General features: G+C 43.0%; 1 protein-coding gene across 1 annotated transcript in view; it reads right to left on the bottom strand.

Moving 5' to 3' along the window:
• LOC115095690 (probable E3 ubiquitin-protein ligase HERC4) overlaps positions 1–20363 on the bottom strand; it is a 174021-nt gene that overhangs the window by 119637 nt on the left and 34021 nt on the right. Inside the window, exons 4-7 of the mRNA XM_029609747.1 lie at positions 16387–16608; positions 14963–15054; positions 12994–13124; positions 11414–11538 (exon numbers count right to left, since the gene is read on the bottom strand). Of these exons, the coding sequence (XP_029465607.1) occupies positions 11414–11538; positions 12994–13124; positions 14963–15054; positions 16387–16608 (570 nt within the window). The remainder of the gene's footprint in view (positions 1–11413; positions 11539–12993; positions 13125–14962; positions 15055–16386; positions 16609–20363) is intronic.

A 20363-nucleotide genomic window follows, 5' to 3' on the forward strand; every position in this document is an offset into this window, starting at 1 on the left:
TTGTTTAGTAATGCTGCTGCCACTTGCAGATGACCGTCAGGCTTGGGACCAGCAGTGAGGAGAGGGGAGGGCTGAGCATGTACGGATCAGCAGAGATTGCCACTGCTCTTCTCTCCTCCCTCACCACTGAACCTAACCAAGAGAAAAATGTTGCCCTTGTCATCAGCCTGCCCTCTCTTCCCACTGGCTGTCATCCACCTTTGAGCTAGAGGCCAAAGGAAAATGTTGCCAGAAGGATGAATGAAGGAGGGGTTATTTGAAGGTAAGGATGAGATGCAGGGATGGTTTGAAGGCTGGATAAGGTGGAGAGGGATTGACTGTGGATGGTGAGAGAAAGTAAAATTACAGAAGATCAACTGAGGGATGTAAGAGGAGGTGGCTGTGAGAAGGGATCTGCTCGGAAAGAATGTGAGAGAAGGATTGGAGGGGAGGCCAAGATACGAGAGAGGGAATGGGGGACAGGGTGAGAGGAGGGGATGACAGGTCAGTTGGGGATTATAAGACAGGCTGGAAGGCAAGAGATGGTCATCTGGGGAAGGGGGATGCAAAAAGGCTGGAGGGAGTGAGAGAGAGAGAATGTGCTGGAGTGTGGGGGAGGGTGAGTGGACTGATTTTTGAAGAGGGAGCACACCCTTGCTATTTTGGGTTTGATCGTCCCCTGGGGTCATGCGAATTTTCAAGTGTTAAAACAGGGTCACATTGGCTAAACGTTGGGGAAGCCCTGTGTTAGTCTTCTCTGTAATTTTGAGAATTTTTACACACTCAATTTTTTTTTTTAATACTTTCTTTGTTGCCATTTTCTTTATTTAACAATATTATGTGCTCAAAGTCCAGATGGTTGTTTGTGGTGTCCCTCAGCGGGTTAGGCAGATATTCTTTTGATCCTAGAATCCAAAATCATTACCAAATTTCAGTATCTTTATGCAGTTTCCACTTGGCTTTCTTCTCATAAACTTAAAGTCAATCCGGAGAAATCAAAGGTCATGTGGCAGGATCCACTATTGAACTGAAAGTTCTGGTTACTACCTTGGGCAATACTTTTGATCCTCTTGACATTTGTTCCACAGATTTCTCACTTAGTGTAGCATTCATTCTATTGTGTTTCATTCAGTGACTATGACCATTCCTAGATCAATCCGTTCTGCAAACCTTGACACATGAATTAGTCCTTAATCGGTTGGATTATTGCAATGCCCTTTTTCACAGCCTTACCTCAGGTTCAATCCACTGCCTGCAATTAATTCAAAACATAGCTGCCGAACTTTTTTTTTTTTTTTTTTTACAAAAATATGATCGTGAGACCCTCTTGTTGCAGGAACTTCACTAGTTTCCTAAATTTCAGATATGCTTTCTCAAGTCGCAAAGTTAAAGGCAAGGGCCAGGTATGAAAGTCTCATCATCTCCTGCATTCTTTCCAGAATAATTCTTTAAGCAAGGGGAATTTCAGGAGCTCAAGTTCAGAAGACTGGAGAGTATGGAATGGTTGATATGCTACTACTACATTGAGAAATAGAATGGTGAAAGATGATGTAATACTTAAACTGATTATGAGGATATAGGGAGCCAATGGAGTTTCTGCAACAGTTAAAAGTATGGCGGTTTTCTAGAGTTTTCCTTTAATTACTACTACATTCGTTTGGCTTATTATTATTATTCATCTTTATATTTAGGATTATGTTTAGCAGTATTTCTTCCTTTATTTTGATTCCAATTTACTATTATTTTTATGTCTTCATTGTTTTATCTGTGAGTATTTATTTGCATGCGTTTGTACTTTGTTATTCTATTTGATTACTCACCATTATATGTTTATTTTTATTATATTGTATTATATATTTACTTTTAATTTGTACATCACTTTGACTTATTGTAATAAAGGCAATTCAAAAAAAATCTATATCTAAACGGTCTGAAACCCTAAATTTAAATTAGATAGCAGGAGAGGTTAGAGTTGCCAACAGGCTCCAGATTTTCAGGTCGATCCAGTCCTGGTTTTAACCCACTGCATGCAGGGACTTGTAGTCTTCCTTTTCTTAGGAAATGCAATAGGGAAGTGTGGGATAGCTGAGCAAAGCTTCAGGCTGGAGACACACTTCAGACTGACTCCAGCCTCTCTTCTTGCAATTTAAACTTTATTATAACATCAAACAACATACATTTTAGTAGACTGCCTACCTCCCAGCAGTGTACTCTCACCTTGGTTCTATACAGGAGCTCCTCTCCTGGAGATACTGGGGCCTTCTGATCCCAGTGTCTCCAGGGCTCAGACCTTTATTTCACTTTCAGCAGGGTCCTGCCCACAGAGCTCTCTCTCCCTGCAGGATTTAAGGTGGAAGAGGCATCAAGCCTGGTCCTGCACTGGTTAAGGAGGGGCTCTAGAGCCACTCCTTCACAGGAAGTCAGAACTACAAGTTCCTGCATGTCATGGGGTAAAAACAGTACTGCATCAACCTATCCTGTAAATCTGGAGCCAGTTGGCAACCCTAGGAGAGGGACAGGTTATTATCTGCTGAGAAGGAAGAAGGTGTCAAATATATCATGTAGAAGGAGAAAGCAGACAAGACTTCAGAAACTGTGACAGCAAAGGCATGAACTATGAGGGGAGAAAACACTAGATTCAGATTCAGGAAACTTTATTGATGATTTGTACATGTGTTGTCAAAGTGACAGCCCACAGAGTAGTAAAATCTGCATGTACATTGTTCAACTAGACTTTACCGAATGTTTTCAAAATGAGCTTATATGTGTAGATTTGCTCGGAAAATACTCAAGTAATTGGCAGAGTACTCACACATTCACTTGTGTAAAGTTGCACCTCCTCTTTGGAGGGTGTAACTTATGCGTGTACACTCACACGTCTATTTTAAAATCCAAACATACACGCGTAAGTGCCAACTCCGCTCCTACACGGTCCCCAGAATGCCTCTGCTCAGCTTGTGCAAAAGTGCCCAGGTGCTTTTGCAGGCACTCAGCCCCGGCCTCTTACTACAACCATTTACACCATAAAACTGGGTTTCCCTCCCCCTCCCAGGACCAAAACACACCTAACTGACCACAATGTTCAAAGCGGACTGATGCGCACAAGTCCCCTTTGCAAATTATCCCACCTAAACAACCCAACCAACGATTGCATGCACAGAAAGGTTTTTACACACCTTCTTTTGAAAATGCAAAAATATGCAATGCTAGTCCAAAGCCTGCCCCAACCCCCCTCCCAGGAATGCCTCCGCTCAGTTTGGGTAAACTTCAAAGCAAGCAGGACATATCCATGCAAATTACCTGCATACTAGGTGGACAATATTGTAAAAAGGTCATTACTGCAACTAACATACCTTTTTTTCCTGCAGAAATAACCTTTTATAAAATTGCCCACTTAACAGGGAGGTGAAAAAATACCTTTGGAAGAGGCTTCCTAGGAAGCAGAATCTGGATGGGGATTTTCATTTATATGCAAACTTTTTGATTAAAAAAAACAACAACAAAAAATATATCTGTGCGTAAATTTTCCCGGCAGGTGCAATTGTACGTGCGTAGTTTTGCCCGAATAATTTTCAAAGCCAACTTACGCCCATATACGCATGTAACAGTCCAAAAATGTACGTAGGCCATTATAAAATTGCGGGCAAAGTGGTTAAAACACAAGGAGAGGAGAGAAGAAAAAAATATATAATAACTCTAATGAAATGAAAACCTCCATCTAACACGAATCTGCAAGCTTCGAAACTGGTCAAGAATACATCAGCTCATCTATTGGAAGCATTACCAGTCTTTTCATAGCTTCTGCTATACGTCTGTCCCCTTTTGAAACGAGCATGAGTTAGAACTATTTAAGGAAATCTAATGCTGATCCTTCTTTACTTTCTAATTACCAGCCTATCTCTTCAATGCCTTTCTTTTCAAACATAATTAAACCTTTGATCTTGAACAACTTTCTGATTTTCTAGCTGAACAATCAATACTTGATCAGTTTCAGTTTGGCTTTTGTAAGGGATTCAGTACTAAAGACTATTCTATTATCTAATGTCGATACAATACCAAGAGATTTTGACATGAATGTTAATTACAAGACGGCCCTCCTGGACATATCCGCTGTTTGAGACGCTCTCGAACATACAAGTCTGATCGCTCAGCTTCAAACCGTAGGTATCATGGGTACAGTCTTAAACTAGTTTAACTCTGATCTTTCCCACTAGTCACAAGTCAGAACAGGCAGTGCGTCATCTTCTTGGTATCCCATCAACAGTGGTGTCCGGCAAGGTTCTTCCCTTTCAGCCACTTTCTTCAATATAAACCTCTCACCTCAGTGCAAAATTTTAGCCTGCCTAGGAGTCAACTACAAACTGTAGGGGGGACCATATCCAGTTTTTCATACATTAATGATCATTCCTGAGACTACACCTTTGACCTGGTTTCCCTTTGCATGAATTCAGTGAAGCATTGGTTAATGCACAATAAACTTCAACTCAACATCCGAAAGACTGAAATTATTATTCTATCATCAAATCACCGGCCATTGCCTTTCCTACCACTTTCACCTTTCAGGGCACCAGTATTGGGAACCGCGTATGCATGAGCCCCTTTTGCCATGGCGGAACTTCAAGGGCTGGGTCCTAAGGCCCACATCAATGGCAAGTGAGCGAGTCTTGGCACGGACCAGGCTATGACAGGGTCCAAGTGCCTACACAAATATAAGGCTGAGACTAAAAACTTGGCAAAGAAAAGACTGATGGCTGAAGCGGAGCTGAAGACTGAAGACAGGAACCAGGCTGAAGTAGAAGAATAGATGAAGACTTGGAACAGGACTGTGGCAAAAGCAAGACTGGAACCAGGAGACCTTCTTATTGAGGCAATCCTGGGGTGTCAAAAGAGCTCTTTTATAGGGCAGGCAGGAATGACATCATCCAAGGGCGCTGTGGCTTTTCCCACTGCGGGCCCCTTTAAAGGAAAATAGTATCACATGCGCCACCTATGAGCAGTGAAGGGATCGACATCAGTCGCATCCCTTTGCCGCACAAGGAGGGGGCAGCGTTTTGACCGCGTCAGAGTGAGTAGAACCATTCGCGGGGCTATCCCACGAGCGGTGAGCCTAACAGCGGACTTAGACGAAGACTGAGGCTGGTCCTGATCGATAAACAAGAATTCTTTGGCAGGAGAACAACACAGTAAGGAATTCACATAAGAACAGGAAATACACTGAAACTGCAACTTCACTGAAGTTTGAAGTGAAATGCCAGGAGACAAGGGTGAAATGATACAATGCTCTCAGCAGGCCAGGCCCTGGAGGAGAAGTAGTGGGCTATGACCCAGGGAAACCAGGGTTCAAATCCTGCTGGTGCTCCTTGTGACCTTGAGCAAGTCACTTTACCCTTCATTGCCTCAGGTACAAAATTAGATTGTAAGCCCTGTGGGGACAGGGAAATACCTACAGTACCTGAATGTAATCCACTCTGAAGTGCCATAAAAGTGGAATATAAAAATCTAAATAAATAAGTAAATACCCCATTGGTCACTCTGTAAGGAATTCTAGTCAATAGACAGTTGATGGAGACTCATCCAGGGTAGTCCAAGTACAAAAGGGCTGCATGCTTTGGATAGTATAGAACTGAAGGTTCTCTTGACAAGATCAGAAAAAAAACGAGCCAGCTATAACTGCATTTTGCACCCTTTAGGATCACCACCATACCTTAGAGGCGGCGGGAGTTGAATCATGGACTCACCAGTCCAGATAGGTGCCAATGCAGGGTTCGCCAGAACTGGAACTGGAACTGGGACTGAAGCTGGACATTGAACTTGTATTACATCTCTTCGCTGTGACAAGGACTTTCATGAGTCTTTTACTTGAGCAAGTTGCTGCTGGGCCTGTTCTATGAACTGGTGCAGGAGACCAATCAATTCTGTTTTTTGGTCCTGCATCTGGGTGATCAAGGCAGTGATGGACCATCACGGGGACACATTCACAGAGATCATAGCCACAGCAAACTGTTCAGAACCACATATGTGCGTGAGCCTGTGGTAGCTTATGCAGTGGGTGGCTAGGTCATAGCCAGTGTCTACAGTATTTACAGTACAAGAAAGAATGGCTTCAACACAAAATGGCCACTGGCCTTCAGTTTAAAGTCAGCAGTGCTCTTCAGCAAACAAACCAAAACAGTTCCAAGGTGGCCCTTATGCCAGGGTCCACCCGATCTTTCATACAAGTAATCAGTGCAGTTCACCTTATTTCAGGCTAGACGCTAATGTAGCTCAGCTTCAAAATACATGTAGTTCACCAACCTTATAAATACATGGCCTTTGCATAACCTGGGACTCAATCTGCTCCTCAGGGCCTCTCTAACCCTCTCAGATCCTCAAGTTTTAAGGACTGGTGAAGGGCTCCTCCCTTCACCCAGGGTTCACTGCGGGATTCAGCCTTAAGGAGGACCGGACAGGATAGCTGTGCCCTGTCTCTTAAGGTAGATTGATGGAGCTGTCTATAAATTCCTTCACATACCCTCCCCTTCAGCTCAGCCTTGCTAGGGTGAACGTCTACCTGCACGAGGGACACTTCCCTTGAAGGGAAATTCACATTAGCATTCTCCTTTCCTGCCCTGTGTCGGATCTTGTGGCTGACGGGTTGTAGGGCCAAGAACCACCTTATAACTCTCATTGAATTCTTTGTTCCTGTTGATCCATAAGTGTTTGATGGTCCATTATGAGGCTGAACTGCCACTCCAGCAGACAGTAGAACAAGACCTCTAAGCCCACTTTACCATCAAGGCTTCCTTCTCAACCATTGAATACCGTCTCTCACGTGGCATCAGCTTCTGGCTGAAAGACGACACAGCATGTTCTTTGCCATATGGGCTAATACAGCTCCCAAATCAACCTCTGAAGCATCAGTTTGCACCATAAAAGGGTTCGGTGAAGTCCAAGCTGATTAGGACCAGTTCCAAACACAATGCCTCCTTCAGGGTTCTGAAGGCTTTCTCAGCTTCCTCCGACCACTGGACCTTCTCTGGTGCTTTCTTTAACAGTAGCCTTGTAAGAGGATCCACCTTCTCAGAATAGTTAAGGATGAATCTTCTACAGCATCCTGTAAGGCCTAAGAAGGCTCTCACTTTGGCTTTCATCTGCAGGAACGACGCCCAGTGATTGTCTCGGCCTTCCAGGTCTGTGGATGTATCTTACCCTTCCCCAGAGTGTAGCCAAGATACTGCACCTCTTGCCTAGCTAGCAAGCATTTTCATCACAAAACAAGGTGGGACAAGGCCTACACTCTGTGTCCCCCGGGACTACTCTCCCATCCATCCATTGTACCTGTTTGAGGGTCCGCTTTAAGGATTCATCCTCCCTTTGAGCTCATCAAAAGTTCCTTGGATTACCCTGTTCCCACTTCCAGGAGCCAGGTATGACATTCTGGGGGGCTGGTTGTTCTCCCTCCGTATCTGACCCCTCCTCCCCAGCTGTCTCTAGATTAGTGGGATAGCTGTGTCCCCATATCTTAAAATAAACTAAGGGAATTGTCTATAAACTCCCTCAGAGAGCCCTTTTTGCCATAGCGCAACCTTAAGGATTGGGTCCCAAGGCCCCTGCCAACGGCGGGTGAGTGAGTCTTGGCATGGGCCAGGCTATGACAGGGTCCAAGAGCTTTGCAAATATAAGGCTGAGACTGAAAACTTGGCAAAGGCAAGGCTGGTGGCTTGAGGCAATGCTGAAGACTGAAGTGGAGCTGAAGACTGAAGACCAGAACCAGACTGAAGTAGAAGAGTAGCTGAAGACTTGGAAGAGGACTGTGGTAAAAATAAGAGTGGAACTATGAGCAGGAACCAGGAGACCTTCTTGCTGAGGCAACGCAGGGGTGTCAGAAGAACCCTTTTAAAGGGCAGGCAGGAATGACATCATCCAAGCTCGCCGGGGCTTTTCCTGTGGCAGGCCCTTTAAAGGAAATAGTATCGAGCCTGCATGCGCCTAGGAGCAGCATCGGAGGAGCAGTGTCAGTGGCATCCCTCTGCCGCATGGAGCGGCAGCGACTAGCCAGTGTCAAAGTGAGTAGAGCCGCTCGTAGGGCCATCCCAAGAGCGGTGAGCCTAACAACCTGTATATTGATTGAGCACAAAATCAGAAACCTAGGAGTCCTCATTGATTCCACCTTATCTTTTAGTATTCAGTTTAATTCGGTGGTAAAGCAATCCTTTTATAAACTTAGCCACCTAAAAAGCCTTGCTTGAAAAATCTGATTTTTAGTTTGTATGCTAAGCTCTTATTCTAAATGGCTTGGATTACTGCAATGCCTTATACAATCCCTTGGGTTACCAGCTTTTTCCATCAGGGCAATGCAGATAGTCCAAAACTCTGCTATTGACAGACTCAAAACCACGTGATCATATCGATTCTGAAGGCACTTCACTGTTTCCATATTTTGGCACATCCACTATAAAATTACAAGTGTTATTCAAGAAGCTACCAAGCAATGATTTGTCCATCTGGGTTCAGCATCATATTCTGAATATACTGCATAAACCTCCTAGGGCCTTACACTTAGCCAATAAACATCTTTGGAAATTCCATCACCCAAAGTAGTGCACCTCCCCTCTACTAGAGAGAAAGCATTCTTAGTGGCAGGCCCTCGTTGGTGGAACTCGCTGCTAGAAGCCCTTCATACGATCACATGTCCAAAAGCCTTCAAGAAAGCATTAAAGACCCATCTGTTTTGTCAAGCAATTGAGACTACTGAATCTCAAAAGTTCACCTTAGTAGCAGGATTTCGGTTTTTGATCTATAATTTCTGTTTATACTGTTTTCAATTTTTATGCATTTCATTGTCATTTGTCTTTATGCTTTTATGATCATAATGCATTGCAATCAGTTTCAAACTTTTTATTTGAATGAAGCGGAATATAAATCTTTTTAAAATAAATAGATAAAAGTAAACTTAAAGTTATAAAGTAACAGACTTTTCAAAGCTGTAAAACATAATGCAAATCAAAAATTGTGTCTATGCTTTGTCACACATACATTTTAATGAATGAGGTAAATCTTACCAGCATTTTACATTTTTTCTTTCCTTCCCTGCAGGATATCGCTAAGGATGTACAAATCCTGAACGTGCCTCTGCACTGAAGCAGATGACCAGAAAGCTACAGAGGTGAAAACACTACACATTTCCTGAAAACTCTTCTGAAAAGTTTCTGCAGATTTCTAGTGTCTCGGTGGACACGGCAGGGATTTATATGAGTATGTGACAGTGTAAAACAGAAACTCTCAACCCAGTCTTTGGAGACTGACAGGTCAGGCTGACTTTCAGGATACCCACAAAAGGACGGTAACTTTAAAATGAGCGTGTGTGCGCCCATATTTGTGCACAAGCACCCATACGCTGGAATTTTAAATTGGCCGTGCAAATGAGCACATATTATATAAAATATGCCTAGCGCGGGACATTGTGCCCCTAATTTTAAGCGGTTATATAAGGAAACGTTATTCGCATGTGTTTCCCTAGGACCTGTTGACTTTTATATGAGAAAATGAGAACATTTTAAAACATGTGCATGTGAAGGAAATTACCAGTTTGACCTAGCAGTCCACCAGTTTGCCTAGTCTATCTCGAAGTCATCAAGACCCCTCTGGTTCTTCAGCCTTTTTACACAAGTAACTCTTAAAATTCAACTCTAAATAAGGAGGCGTTATATCTGACACAATGGAGAGCATGCATGAAAAGCTCTCTCGTGCACATTCAATGTGAATATCCTGAAAAGCAGACTAGCCAACTGAAACACCCAAGGATCTGACTGGGAACCACTGGTATAAAACACTCTTCACTCCTAGGGTTGCTACATGACTTTGGTCAACCTGTGGAATTTGCTGCCAGAGGATATGGTTAAGGCCAATAATACAGCTGCATTTAAAAAAATTTTGGACAAGTTTCTGCAGGACAGGTCAATTAACAATTAGTCAGGCAGCCCTGAGATCTGAGCAACAGGGGATGGCGCTCCCCATTGAGATCTGCCAGGTTCACCCAAGTTATCTGGATTGTTTTTCCTTTACCTTAGTTATTTACCCCTGTTCGATGTAAACCGACCTGATATGGTATTTAACCATGAAGGTCGGTATAGAAAAATGTTAAATAAATAAAATAAATAAATAAATTAGCCACTGTCAGAGACAGGATGCTGGTCTGACCCTGCATGCCACTTCTTATGCTCTTATGTTTAAATCCTTAGTCGAATGATCCAGTTGTCGTTTTGACCTGTTGCATCCATGGACTTGTAGTCCTGCCTGTATTAAAGAAAATGGAACTACAAGTCCATAGATGCAATGAGCCAAAACCACAAATGCATCAGAACCAAAGCTGCTATTGCAGGGGTAGGCAGCTAGGGTTATCGAGCGCCTCAAACTGGTCGAGTTTTCAGGATAGCCCCAATGAATATGCACCAAATACATTTGCATACAGTGGAGGCAGTGCATGCAAATGCATCCTATGCATATTCATTGTGGCTATCCTGAAACTTGACCGGTATATAGCACTCGAGGACTGGAGTTGCCTATCCCAGTGCTAGTGTTTCTGTTTAACTCCCTCGTGGATTGAAATTGGCCACTGTCAGACAGAATATTGGGCTCAGTGGGCCGTTGTTCTGACCCAGCATAGCATTTTTTTAATATAAATTGTCTCCTTTCTCTTCCTCCCTCATACACATACGTTTTCCTCCCCGGCTCTTCTGCCTCTCTTACATCTCTACCCGCACTGTTCACAGCGGATGAGATTCTAAAATCTCTCCAAAAATCTAAATTAGCTTCAGGGATACAGAGCGTATGCAGGCTAATCAAACCAACTACCCAAGAGAGAAAAATTGCAGCACAGTGAAAAAGAGAAGCCTGAAAATGAAGGACTTTTTACTTTTTTTTTTTTTTTTTAGTGGGTGGGTGGGAGGTGAAGATGCTTTGTCCCACTCACTGTAATTGAGGCACTCATAATAATTGCCAGTAATTCCGCTCATTTTTTGAGATGGCTGTATATATATTTCAGAACTATCATAACTGGAAAACACTTTGGGGGTCCTGATGTGGAGGAAAGTTGCCATTCAAAGCCAATCTTATTTACCATTTTGGAAAAGCCCTTACAGTGGCCTAAGTCACAGCTTAGATGAGAGACTCCCAAACCTGCCCTGCCTCCAGCTGGGCTATCAGGATATCCATAATAAATATGCATGAGAGAAATAGGAATAGGCTGTGTCTGCACTGTATGCAAATTTATATCATTGCATATTCACTATGGAGATCCTGAAAACCTGACTGGCTGTTGGGTGCCCCAGGTCAGGTATGGAAACTCCTGGCCCACATTCTCCCAGTACACGGTGAATGTCTGCTGTGCCCATAAAACAGCTAAAGGCAGCTGGGATTTTAGTGTGCTCACGCCAGCCTAGAGAGAGTGACATACCTGGTAATTCCATAGGAAGAGGAACCAACTGCTTACACTCTGGCCCGGTTCCCAGCTGCCCCTGTTCCCCAGCACCAAAAGAATACACTTTTCCTAAAGAAGGAACGTAGGCAAGTGTATGAGACCTGTAAAGAGAAGAACAGACAGGAACAAATTAAGGTGAGGACACAGGTGGCCATTTGTGGTATCAAGTTTACATTGGGTGGGCAGTGCACAGGGTTAAAGCTCATAGTATAAATACAAACGCCTTTTGAAAAGCTTACGGAATACAGGTAGGAAAGAAGTTTCTAGATCCTAATCTACCAGAAGTCTCCCCAGACAGCCCCCCCCCCCCCCAGCAAGTCTGCAAGCTGGGATGTTATAAAATCGGGCGTAGATTTGTTTGCGCAAACAAATCTACGCCTGTGCATAACTTTAAAAATCTACCCCACTGTGAATACTGGCTTTAACTAATTAACAGTATATAGGTACTCAACAAGTTATTATACAAATATATGTAGGGGGTATATTGTATATGTACAAATATATGTAGGGGGTATATTATACAAATATATGTAGGGGTATATTGTTCAATTCACATACTTTATTATATATTGCCAACAAAAACCTATTACATCTCAATTATTATATTTAAAATGTCTCCATAGCACTTGTTATTAACAATTAATAAGCACACATATCAACACACGATCATTCACTCCATCCACATCATGAGCTCCACTCATACAGAAAAAAAAAAAAATCTTTTTTTATATTATGCTAGTATCTATAAAAATTACATATATTAAATAGATATCACAATTGCGGAATGAATATACTCAGACACAGAGTTTACAAGATTAATTACAACTGCATTTCAATATTCTGTTCAGTAAATTTGCAATAATCAGAGTAATGATTCACATGCATTCCTAACCCTAATTTATACTGTGCTAGTTGAATCCCATGTTGCTTTAGTCAAGTCCCAGCAAAGGGTTCATCAAGGGAATACTTCCAATAAAATTAAGACAGCTTGGATTTGCTATATAAGCCTCTCTTACAATGAGGTGTAAGATGTAGACTAGAGAGAGAAGCAGAGAGCTTGGGTGTGGGAATGAAGGAACCAATTGTCTCCATTGTGTTTTTATATATTCACAAATGCATACAGACATAATCCGACAGTCTCCTCACCACTCTGCTAACACATCACCCCCTCTTCTATCCTTTTCCTTACGCCATCATTATAATGTAGCCTGTGATTTACTTATTTATTCACTCTCTCTCTTACGGAGAATAGCTCTAAGGCAGATCACAGAATAACTGTTATAAAATATAATGCACAAACAATAAAAGTTATTCTCAGCTGATTTAACTCTGATCTAAGAAAGGGGGCATAGCTCTCAAGAGTGTCAGAAATGTATTAAGTTAATCCAACGAAAAGGTATCACCTAGGCCTCATTTGTTAATCTTTATTTCTACATAAAGAGAAGAAAAGAACTCTTGTCTGCACTGGGGAACTTCTACCCTGTTATCTCTGAAAATAAAAACTCTCCGTGCTGAGTTTAACTGAAGTTCTGCTTCTAACGAAAAGACAGGCTCACCTCCCACACGCCACCTGAGAGACACGGACGCCAAACAGTTCCGCCACCAAACGAGGCCGCAGCTCGTTCCTTGTGGAGTTGTGGCCCAGCTGCCCATAGCCTCCAGCTCCAAAGGTCATCACCTGTCCGTCCTGGGCGGGGGCCGGGGGGGAAAAGAAGAAAGCAAACTCAGAGCCAAGTCATCTCGGGGCAAAATTTCCAAAGATCGGGATGCAACAATAAGCGAACGCTCAGGTAACAAAAAACGGGAGGAGTGCACGTGCATGAGGTGCATCATCATACTCACTTGGAAAGTGGAAGGCACTGGGGAGGAGAGGGAGAAAAAGACTGATGCATGAGGAGGGGATTAGAGACAGGAGGGCAGCACAAGAGAGGCATGCACAGAGGAGGGGGGAAGGCATATTGAGAGACAGGTGGCACAACGGAGTCAGAGATGAAAGGCTGGGAAGGTTTTAAAAAAGGGAGTGTGAACCACTTTTGTCAGAGAGAAGGCTGTGTGTTTAGGAGTATATGTGCCTGAGCAAGGAGGCTGTGTTTTTGGGCATAAGCATGTGTGTATGAGACAGGAGAGAGAGAGAGAGCGTATGTGTGTATGTGTGTATGTGTGTATGTGTCTGTGAATGTGTGTATAGGAGAGAGAGAGTGTGTGTCTGACAGAGGAGGCTGTGTGTTTATGGGGAAGTCTGGAAATGAGTGTGTATTATAAAGGCTTTAGTTGTGATAAGAGAGTAAAAACTGCATGAGAAAGGCTGTGGCTGATGTGTTTATGAACATGTCCAAAACAGAGTTCCTTTCTGTTCATAGTCCTTATACTTCCTTTTCTGACAATCTTGTTTACCTAGAAAACTTATCTTTTTCAATTCAGAATCAAGTTAAAAGTCTTGGAGTCTGACTACAAACACACAACAGGGTGGAATTGCTGTCAGTCATCTTGGATCGGTTACCGGTTTGTTTTCTTGGAGTCTGACTAGACAGTATCCTATCTTTTTGTCCATATATCAAAATGGTACTCAAACAGGGTTTTTTTTCAAAATGCATGTCTTATCCAGTGTTAAAAATGTGTTACATGCCTCAGATTTTCGCTCTGTTGTACAAGCTTCCATCTTTCCAATTACTGATTATTGTAAGAGCCTTTACCTAGGCCTTCCCAGCTTTACACTGCAACCACAACAAATGCTTATTAATTTCATCTGCTTGCTTAATTGCAGGCATTAAGCATCACGACCACATCATTCCGGTCCTGATTGATTTCCACTGGCTTTCAATCAATGAGTGGATCGAATATAAAATAGGCATGATAACGTTCAAACTGATTAACAGTCATTCATGCCCATGGTCCAACACCCTTTTAAAGATCTACCAACCATCCACATTTGCGTTCCTCCCAAAGAGGCCTTCTAAATATCCCCTCATTAAAATTAGCAAGTCTTCATATCACCCGAGAGTTGTCACAGGCCCAGTTCTTTGGAACTCTCTCTCATTAGAACTATGCTTATGCGACTCTCTAAACCCATTCAGAGGACTTTTCAACATCTTTTTTATTTTTATTTAAGCTGGCATATATGTGATACATTTCTTAGTTTTATACATGCAAAACAAATTTCATCCAGATATTCACATCCAATACTCTCTAGCGCTGGAATGCTTGTTTTAACTATTAGAATGCATAGCACTATTAAGTTATTTTAGATTTGGTATGTTTTTAGTTTTTTATTTTATTATGTATGTTTTATTTTATGTGTTAAGTGATTAACATATATTAATAAAGGTAAATGTAAGATAGTTGAAATAACATTTTATAAAACAAAGTATATTGACAGGGGTGCCTGAAAGCTAAGTAATGAGTGGATCGACAACTGATAGTAGTCTGTAACCTCCACCCCCTCTTCCCTCCCAAAGATGAAGTTTAATGAGGTGTCTGGTTACTGTCCATGGAAAAGTCATCCACCCTAGACAAGCATAGGCAAACCTTTGTGAGAACAGCGGTGTGCGCTTCACCACAGGAGACAAACACTGTTTTCTGCTGTTCCAGGGCTGCAACAAATGTTGGGCAACAGAGGCCTAGAAAGGAGAGAAAAAGAACCAGAAGGTACATTGGTAGGCAACAGCTGAAGTAAAAGTCCGAACAGCCCTAATGGCCTGTTCTGATAGCAGCATGCAAGGGAGCACCTCAATACCTGAATGCAGTAATGGAGAACTGCATGTCAAAGGGTCAAGGATAAATGCTATTCTGAAACTAAGCAACTTCATATGTCACAGTCAGGCTTCGTACCAACAACCCAACTGAATGTATTTTTTTTTCTCTTCTTTACCACTTTTATTCCTATTTTGCTTGTAAGTTGCTCACTTAACTTCTGACATGTGGTGTGTGACCAAGGGCCTGCCTTGTCTCTCTTTTCCTGCTCCCGGAGGCTGCTCTCCACAGCATCAAGTGCTCTGCTGATGACGGCAGATAAGGACATTAAGGCTATCTAATCCGCCCAGTTTCATGCCCAGTGCAATGCCAAGGAGCCAAGCTGATTTCTGACTTTCGCTTCCTGACAACTAGGGATGCTCTGCGCTTATCCCAGGCTTTCCGGAACTTCTTTGTTGTTTTTGCCTCCCCTACCTACACTAGCAGGTCGCTCCGTGCATCCACCACCCTTTTTGCGAAAGCAATTATGGAAAAGTAAACGGAGACAATATTTAATCATCGCCAGATTGGCTGAGAATAGAAGCAAATATCTACAACACCTTCATACTTTTAGGCAAGAAAATCTAATTTGCTCTAATCCTGAAAATTAGACTCAGGAACTTCATTATGACTTGTAGAAACTAATGGGGAGGGCGATTGTCCAAGTGGTTTCAACAGGTACAAAGCCTTTTACCCACAAAAATTAGCTGCCTTAAGAATTGCCACTGTAGGTGGTTAATGTAGGGTCATTGCTCCACAATGAAGGGCAGGGGCCCCTTCCCCAGGGGCATGTTTAGGTCAGGGGAGGAAAAGTAGAGCGCAAATTGCATTTTCTAATCTTTGCGTGCACTTTTTTCTGAACATTGCCCCCATAATAATTATGGATCATACCACGTCATGCTCGACCCACCAGGTTATTATTATGCCTTTCTGCGATTGTGGGTTTAAATGAAGGCAGCTGCCTTGCATAAACCATCATGACAGACTGCTCAATTTAAAAAGCATTGTCCTTCACCTCCCATCATACATCAATAGTACATTAACAAAGCTGTTTGTAAGAAGGTCCCACAAAGACAAATTCATATCAAGAAAGAAATGGTTACATTGAAAGCTGGGCATGGAGTCCATCCTTCTTTTAAAAATGTCTAACAATCCGCTCTACGAAGAGAAGACGAAGACTCCCCCGGCTCACAGCTGCGGTCAGCAGTCTTGTCACTTACTGTTGGTGTGGCCGAGCCCCAGCTGTCCCGCACTGTTCCTCCCCCAGGCGTAAACGGCTCCTGAAACGGAGAGAGCGACACTGTGTTCGCCTCCTGCGGTGATAAGAGCCAACGGGCTGCCGCCGAGACTTCTCACCAGCTTGGGCTTGGGCTGTGGAGAGCACCAGTCTTCCAGGCCCAGCTGGCCATGCGTGTTCTCTCCCCACGCGAAGAGCTGCCCGTCTGAAAGCACCAAGGGAGGGGTGGGGAACGAAGGCAATTACTGCAGGGCACTCACCAGCTGCAAACAGTTCAGGTGGCCAGGGTTATTTACGTTACAAGTGATGGAGGAGACTTCAGGAATGTCTTGGGTTCTGTGAAACTTCTAGAATTTTTCAAGAAGTTCCAAATTTTGCACCATTTTGTGGAAAAAAAAAAAAACCCAAAACAAAAAAAAAACTTTTGAGGTTAGAAAATGTTTTTTGGTTTTTTTAATTATTTTATTCAAGGAATATTATACTGCTAAAGCAAAACACAAAAAAAAACCAACCTCTGGACTGAACTAAAAAGAAGCCTGTGGAGGAAACGAAATAACAGGCAGCCTGCCCTCCTTGTTGTTTCTTAATGCGTGCCCTGTACCCCCACAGTAAAGCATCTTTCCCACCACTGCCTGAAGGCTCCTTCAACCAGCTACAGCACCATGGGGCTCTCCTGCTGGGCGGAGACCCATACCTGCTTTTCACAATATTTGCTACAAAGGAAAATGAACCTAAACAGAACTGGAAGACCAAATCATTTTACATGCTTGTTTTGCCAGCCTGCTCATGCCATGATGTTCTGTATGTTCTCCTATTCCCGGTCCGTTTCCGATTCCCCCGAACTGCTGAGCCTATGTGAAATGGGACCGGGAGGGCCTCGGCATCGATGGCCCAGATGGAGGCAAGGGCTAGGGATCTTGTGCAAGTCTTCATCGAGGTAGTACGTCCAATAGGGAATTTGAAAATGAAAAAAAAAAAAAAAGAGAGGGGGGGGGGGGGGGAAATGTACCTGTAGAAAAAAAGTACTCATGTCATCCGCACGCGGGGCCGGTTTTAGTGCCAGCGGCACCCGGTGCAAGCAGGGAGAACAAACATTCTCTAAGGCTGCGGAGGAGCAGGGGTCTTCCCTGGTGCACTGTGGGTAGCAGTTCCCCTTTAAAGCTACCACAACGTCCCTGTAACAGCAGCGCCCTGCTCTCCATGATGGGGTATCCCCCCCTACAGCGCCGCCCCTGCATCCCCGAAGAAACACCATGTTCTCAGTGGCCGGAAGGAGAGGGGGATCCTCCCCAGAATGCTGAATCAGTCCCCTTTAAAAGCAACCTCACAGCTTGCACACTCCTAAAGCCAGCCCTGTCTGCATGGTCTTATTGTAGAGGACAATATTAGTAGTACCTGAGTTTACGTTCCATGGTCAAATTTAAAAAAAACATTCTAGCACAAAAGTCTGACATGGCGGTGTGGTAGCAGCCCTAGAGTTAAGGCTATATATAAGAGCACTCCTATAGCAGAACACAATTTTCACACGTTCTGTATGTCAGAAAAAAAAATTCTGATTTTTCTGACATTTGACAAACATGGTCAGAGTCTCAAACCCTCTCAAATCAGCCTGCCAAATTTCAGAAAAATTGGTCCAATAGTCTTTGAGATAGCAGAGGACAAAACACAAAAAATGTTCCACTTCACACACACAAAAAAAAAAAAGTCTGGCCTTCTTGTCCTCATCTAGCTCAAAAAGAGATGGAAACGCTACAACCAAATCTCACCCCTTGTTAGCCTTATTTCAAAGTAAGTACCCCTGACATTTTCCAGTTTCAATAATGTCCAAGAAATCTGGGCTTAAAATATATAGCAAGTGAAATTTAAGTTCCATACAGAAATAAAGGAGTTCACTTTCAGGCATGCAAGTATAGGCGAGTAGATGTGGATCAAGTAAAAAAAACTCCCCTGCCAGGATCCCCTTGGCCTTCCTTATATCTCCTGAAAATGTGGTATGAATACAGCACCAAACGCATACTCACACTTGGATATCTCATAAGCCTGCTTCCCTTGGGGAAGAAAGCTAAAAATTCCAAGCATTTTCAAACACTGGGAAAGACAGAGGCCAATGTTCAAAGAAGCTGAGCTCCTAAACTCAGGAATCTCTTAGGCATCTATTTTTAGTCAAAACTTAGGTCCTAAGTTTTCAGTTGAAAATTCACCTAAATGTAAAGGCCAACCATTTAGGCTTGCTGTTCGTTGGTCTAGATTTAGTCTCCCAGATTAGTTGTCTAGTGCTGAAAACCAGTGCTCAACAGCAGAGCCCTGATGTTGAAAAGATACTGAACACTACTTAACCAGATAAATAGAGACTTATCCAGCTAAGTGGCAGTCACTGAATATCTGACTACATTCAGGGATCACCACAAAAGTCACTTATCCAGCTAAGTAGTTAGCTGGAATGTCAGTGGACAAGCATTGGGTGTAACTAGGCGGTGCTATTTATCTGGCTAATTTACAGGGTCATTTATCATTTCGCGTTAGGACCTTAACACTAGTGTTAAGGCCCTATTGCACACTGATAACGTTGTAAAGCGCGCTTTAAATAGTGCAACGTGGGCTAGTATGCAAATGTCACATTTGCTATCAAAGGGGAGAAGAGTTAATGGTAATGAATGGCTCCTAACGTCAAATGCATGAAATGTCTATATTGTATTGTTTTATGACTTTTTATTGTTATCTATTTATGTATATTTTATGTACGTATTATGTAAACCACTCTGAACACAAAGTTATCTGGAAGTTTATGGTATACAAATTTTTAAATATAAGGTAAATTTTAAAAAGAGCATGCGCAAAGAGGGGGGGATCTTATTTAAGAGCGCGTGGCGACGCGATCGGGCCTTCCCCAGTTCCCTAACCCCCTAACTATTCTTCCTCCCTTTTCCCCCACTCCACCCCAAACCCCCTCAAATTCACCTAAATGTTTTTGTTTTAAAACTTATCTGTTCTCACGAGCAGAAGTAAGTCCCGCACGCCAGCTGGCTGCCGGCTCACGCTTCACTGGGACAGCGCCTGATAGCATTGTCCCAGCCGGCCCCTCCCCTAGCCTGCCCCTTTTTACGAACCTGGCACTTCCGTGCATACCGGGAGTTACACACATGACTGGGCTGCTTTGAAAATGCGTGCGGCCCAGCCACGCACATATCTCCCAGTATTTGAGCGCGCCGGGGATTTAAAACTAGGCCATATATGAAAAAATAAATAAAATTTGATAGAGCAACGCACAGCAAAGCGGGTTTTAATGCCAGAGAGAGAGAGAGAGAGAAAACACCTCTGTAGAGAACAATATATCACTTTACTATTTATACCACTGTAAAAGGGGGCACTTTTAACTCAGAGTGGGATTTGGGGGGGTTGTTTTACATACACAGTAGGAGGTATGAACAGCAAAGTTGACATCACTAAAGATTTTCTACTGTTTGTACAATACACATCAACTCCTCTTGCACTTTTCATCAATTGGACTGATAGCAGCTAGGTAGAGAGTGCATCAGAGTAACAGATAAGTATGAGAAAATAAGTGTAAAATCTTGCTGGGTAGACTGGATGGGCCTATTGGTCTTCTTCTGCCGTCATTTCTATGTTTCAAGCTAGGGCAAGAGTTCAATGTACAAATCTCATCTTTTTGAACCTTTCCTCACGCCAAGTCACATAAAATCTTCATTGATGTCTACTGTTCTGTTCATACCTGTAACTGTGCATGTAAAACTGCCCCCCAACACCAAAACCTCACCCAGAGTTATTATTGATCCCTCTTATAGGGTTAGAAATAACTAACAAATCAGGGAGCCTCTAAAGAGTCTCTCTCTCTCCCTCAAATCACGTTCCAATAAAATAGCTGTGCGATGCGGTACCAGGAAAGCATTCCTAACCATGCCCCTTTTTCTTATCGCGGGCGTTAGCCCTGCGAAATTTATA

Source organism: Rhinatrema bivittatum, chromosome 1 (assembly GCF_901001135.1).
Source record: "Rhinatrema bivittatum chromosome 1, aRhiBiv1.1, whole genome shotgun sequence".
Lineage (NCBI taxonomy): Eukaryota > Metazoa > Chordata > Amphibia > Gymnophiona > Rhinatrematidae > Rhinatrema > Rhinatrema bivittatum.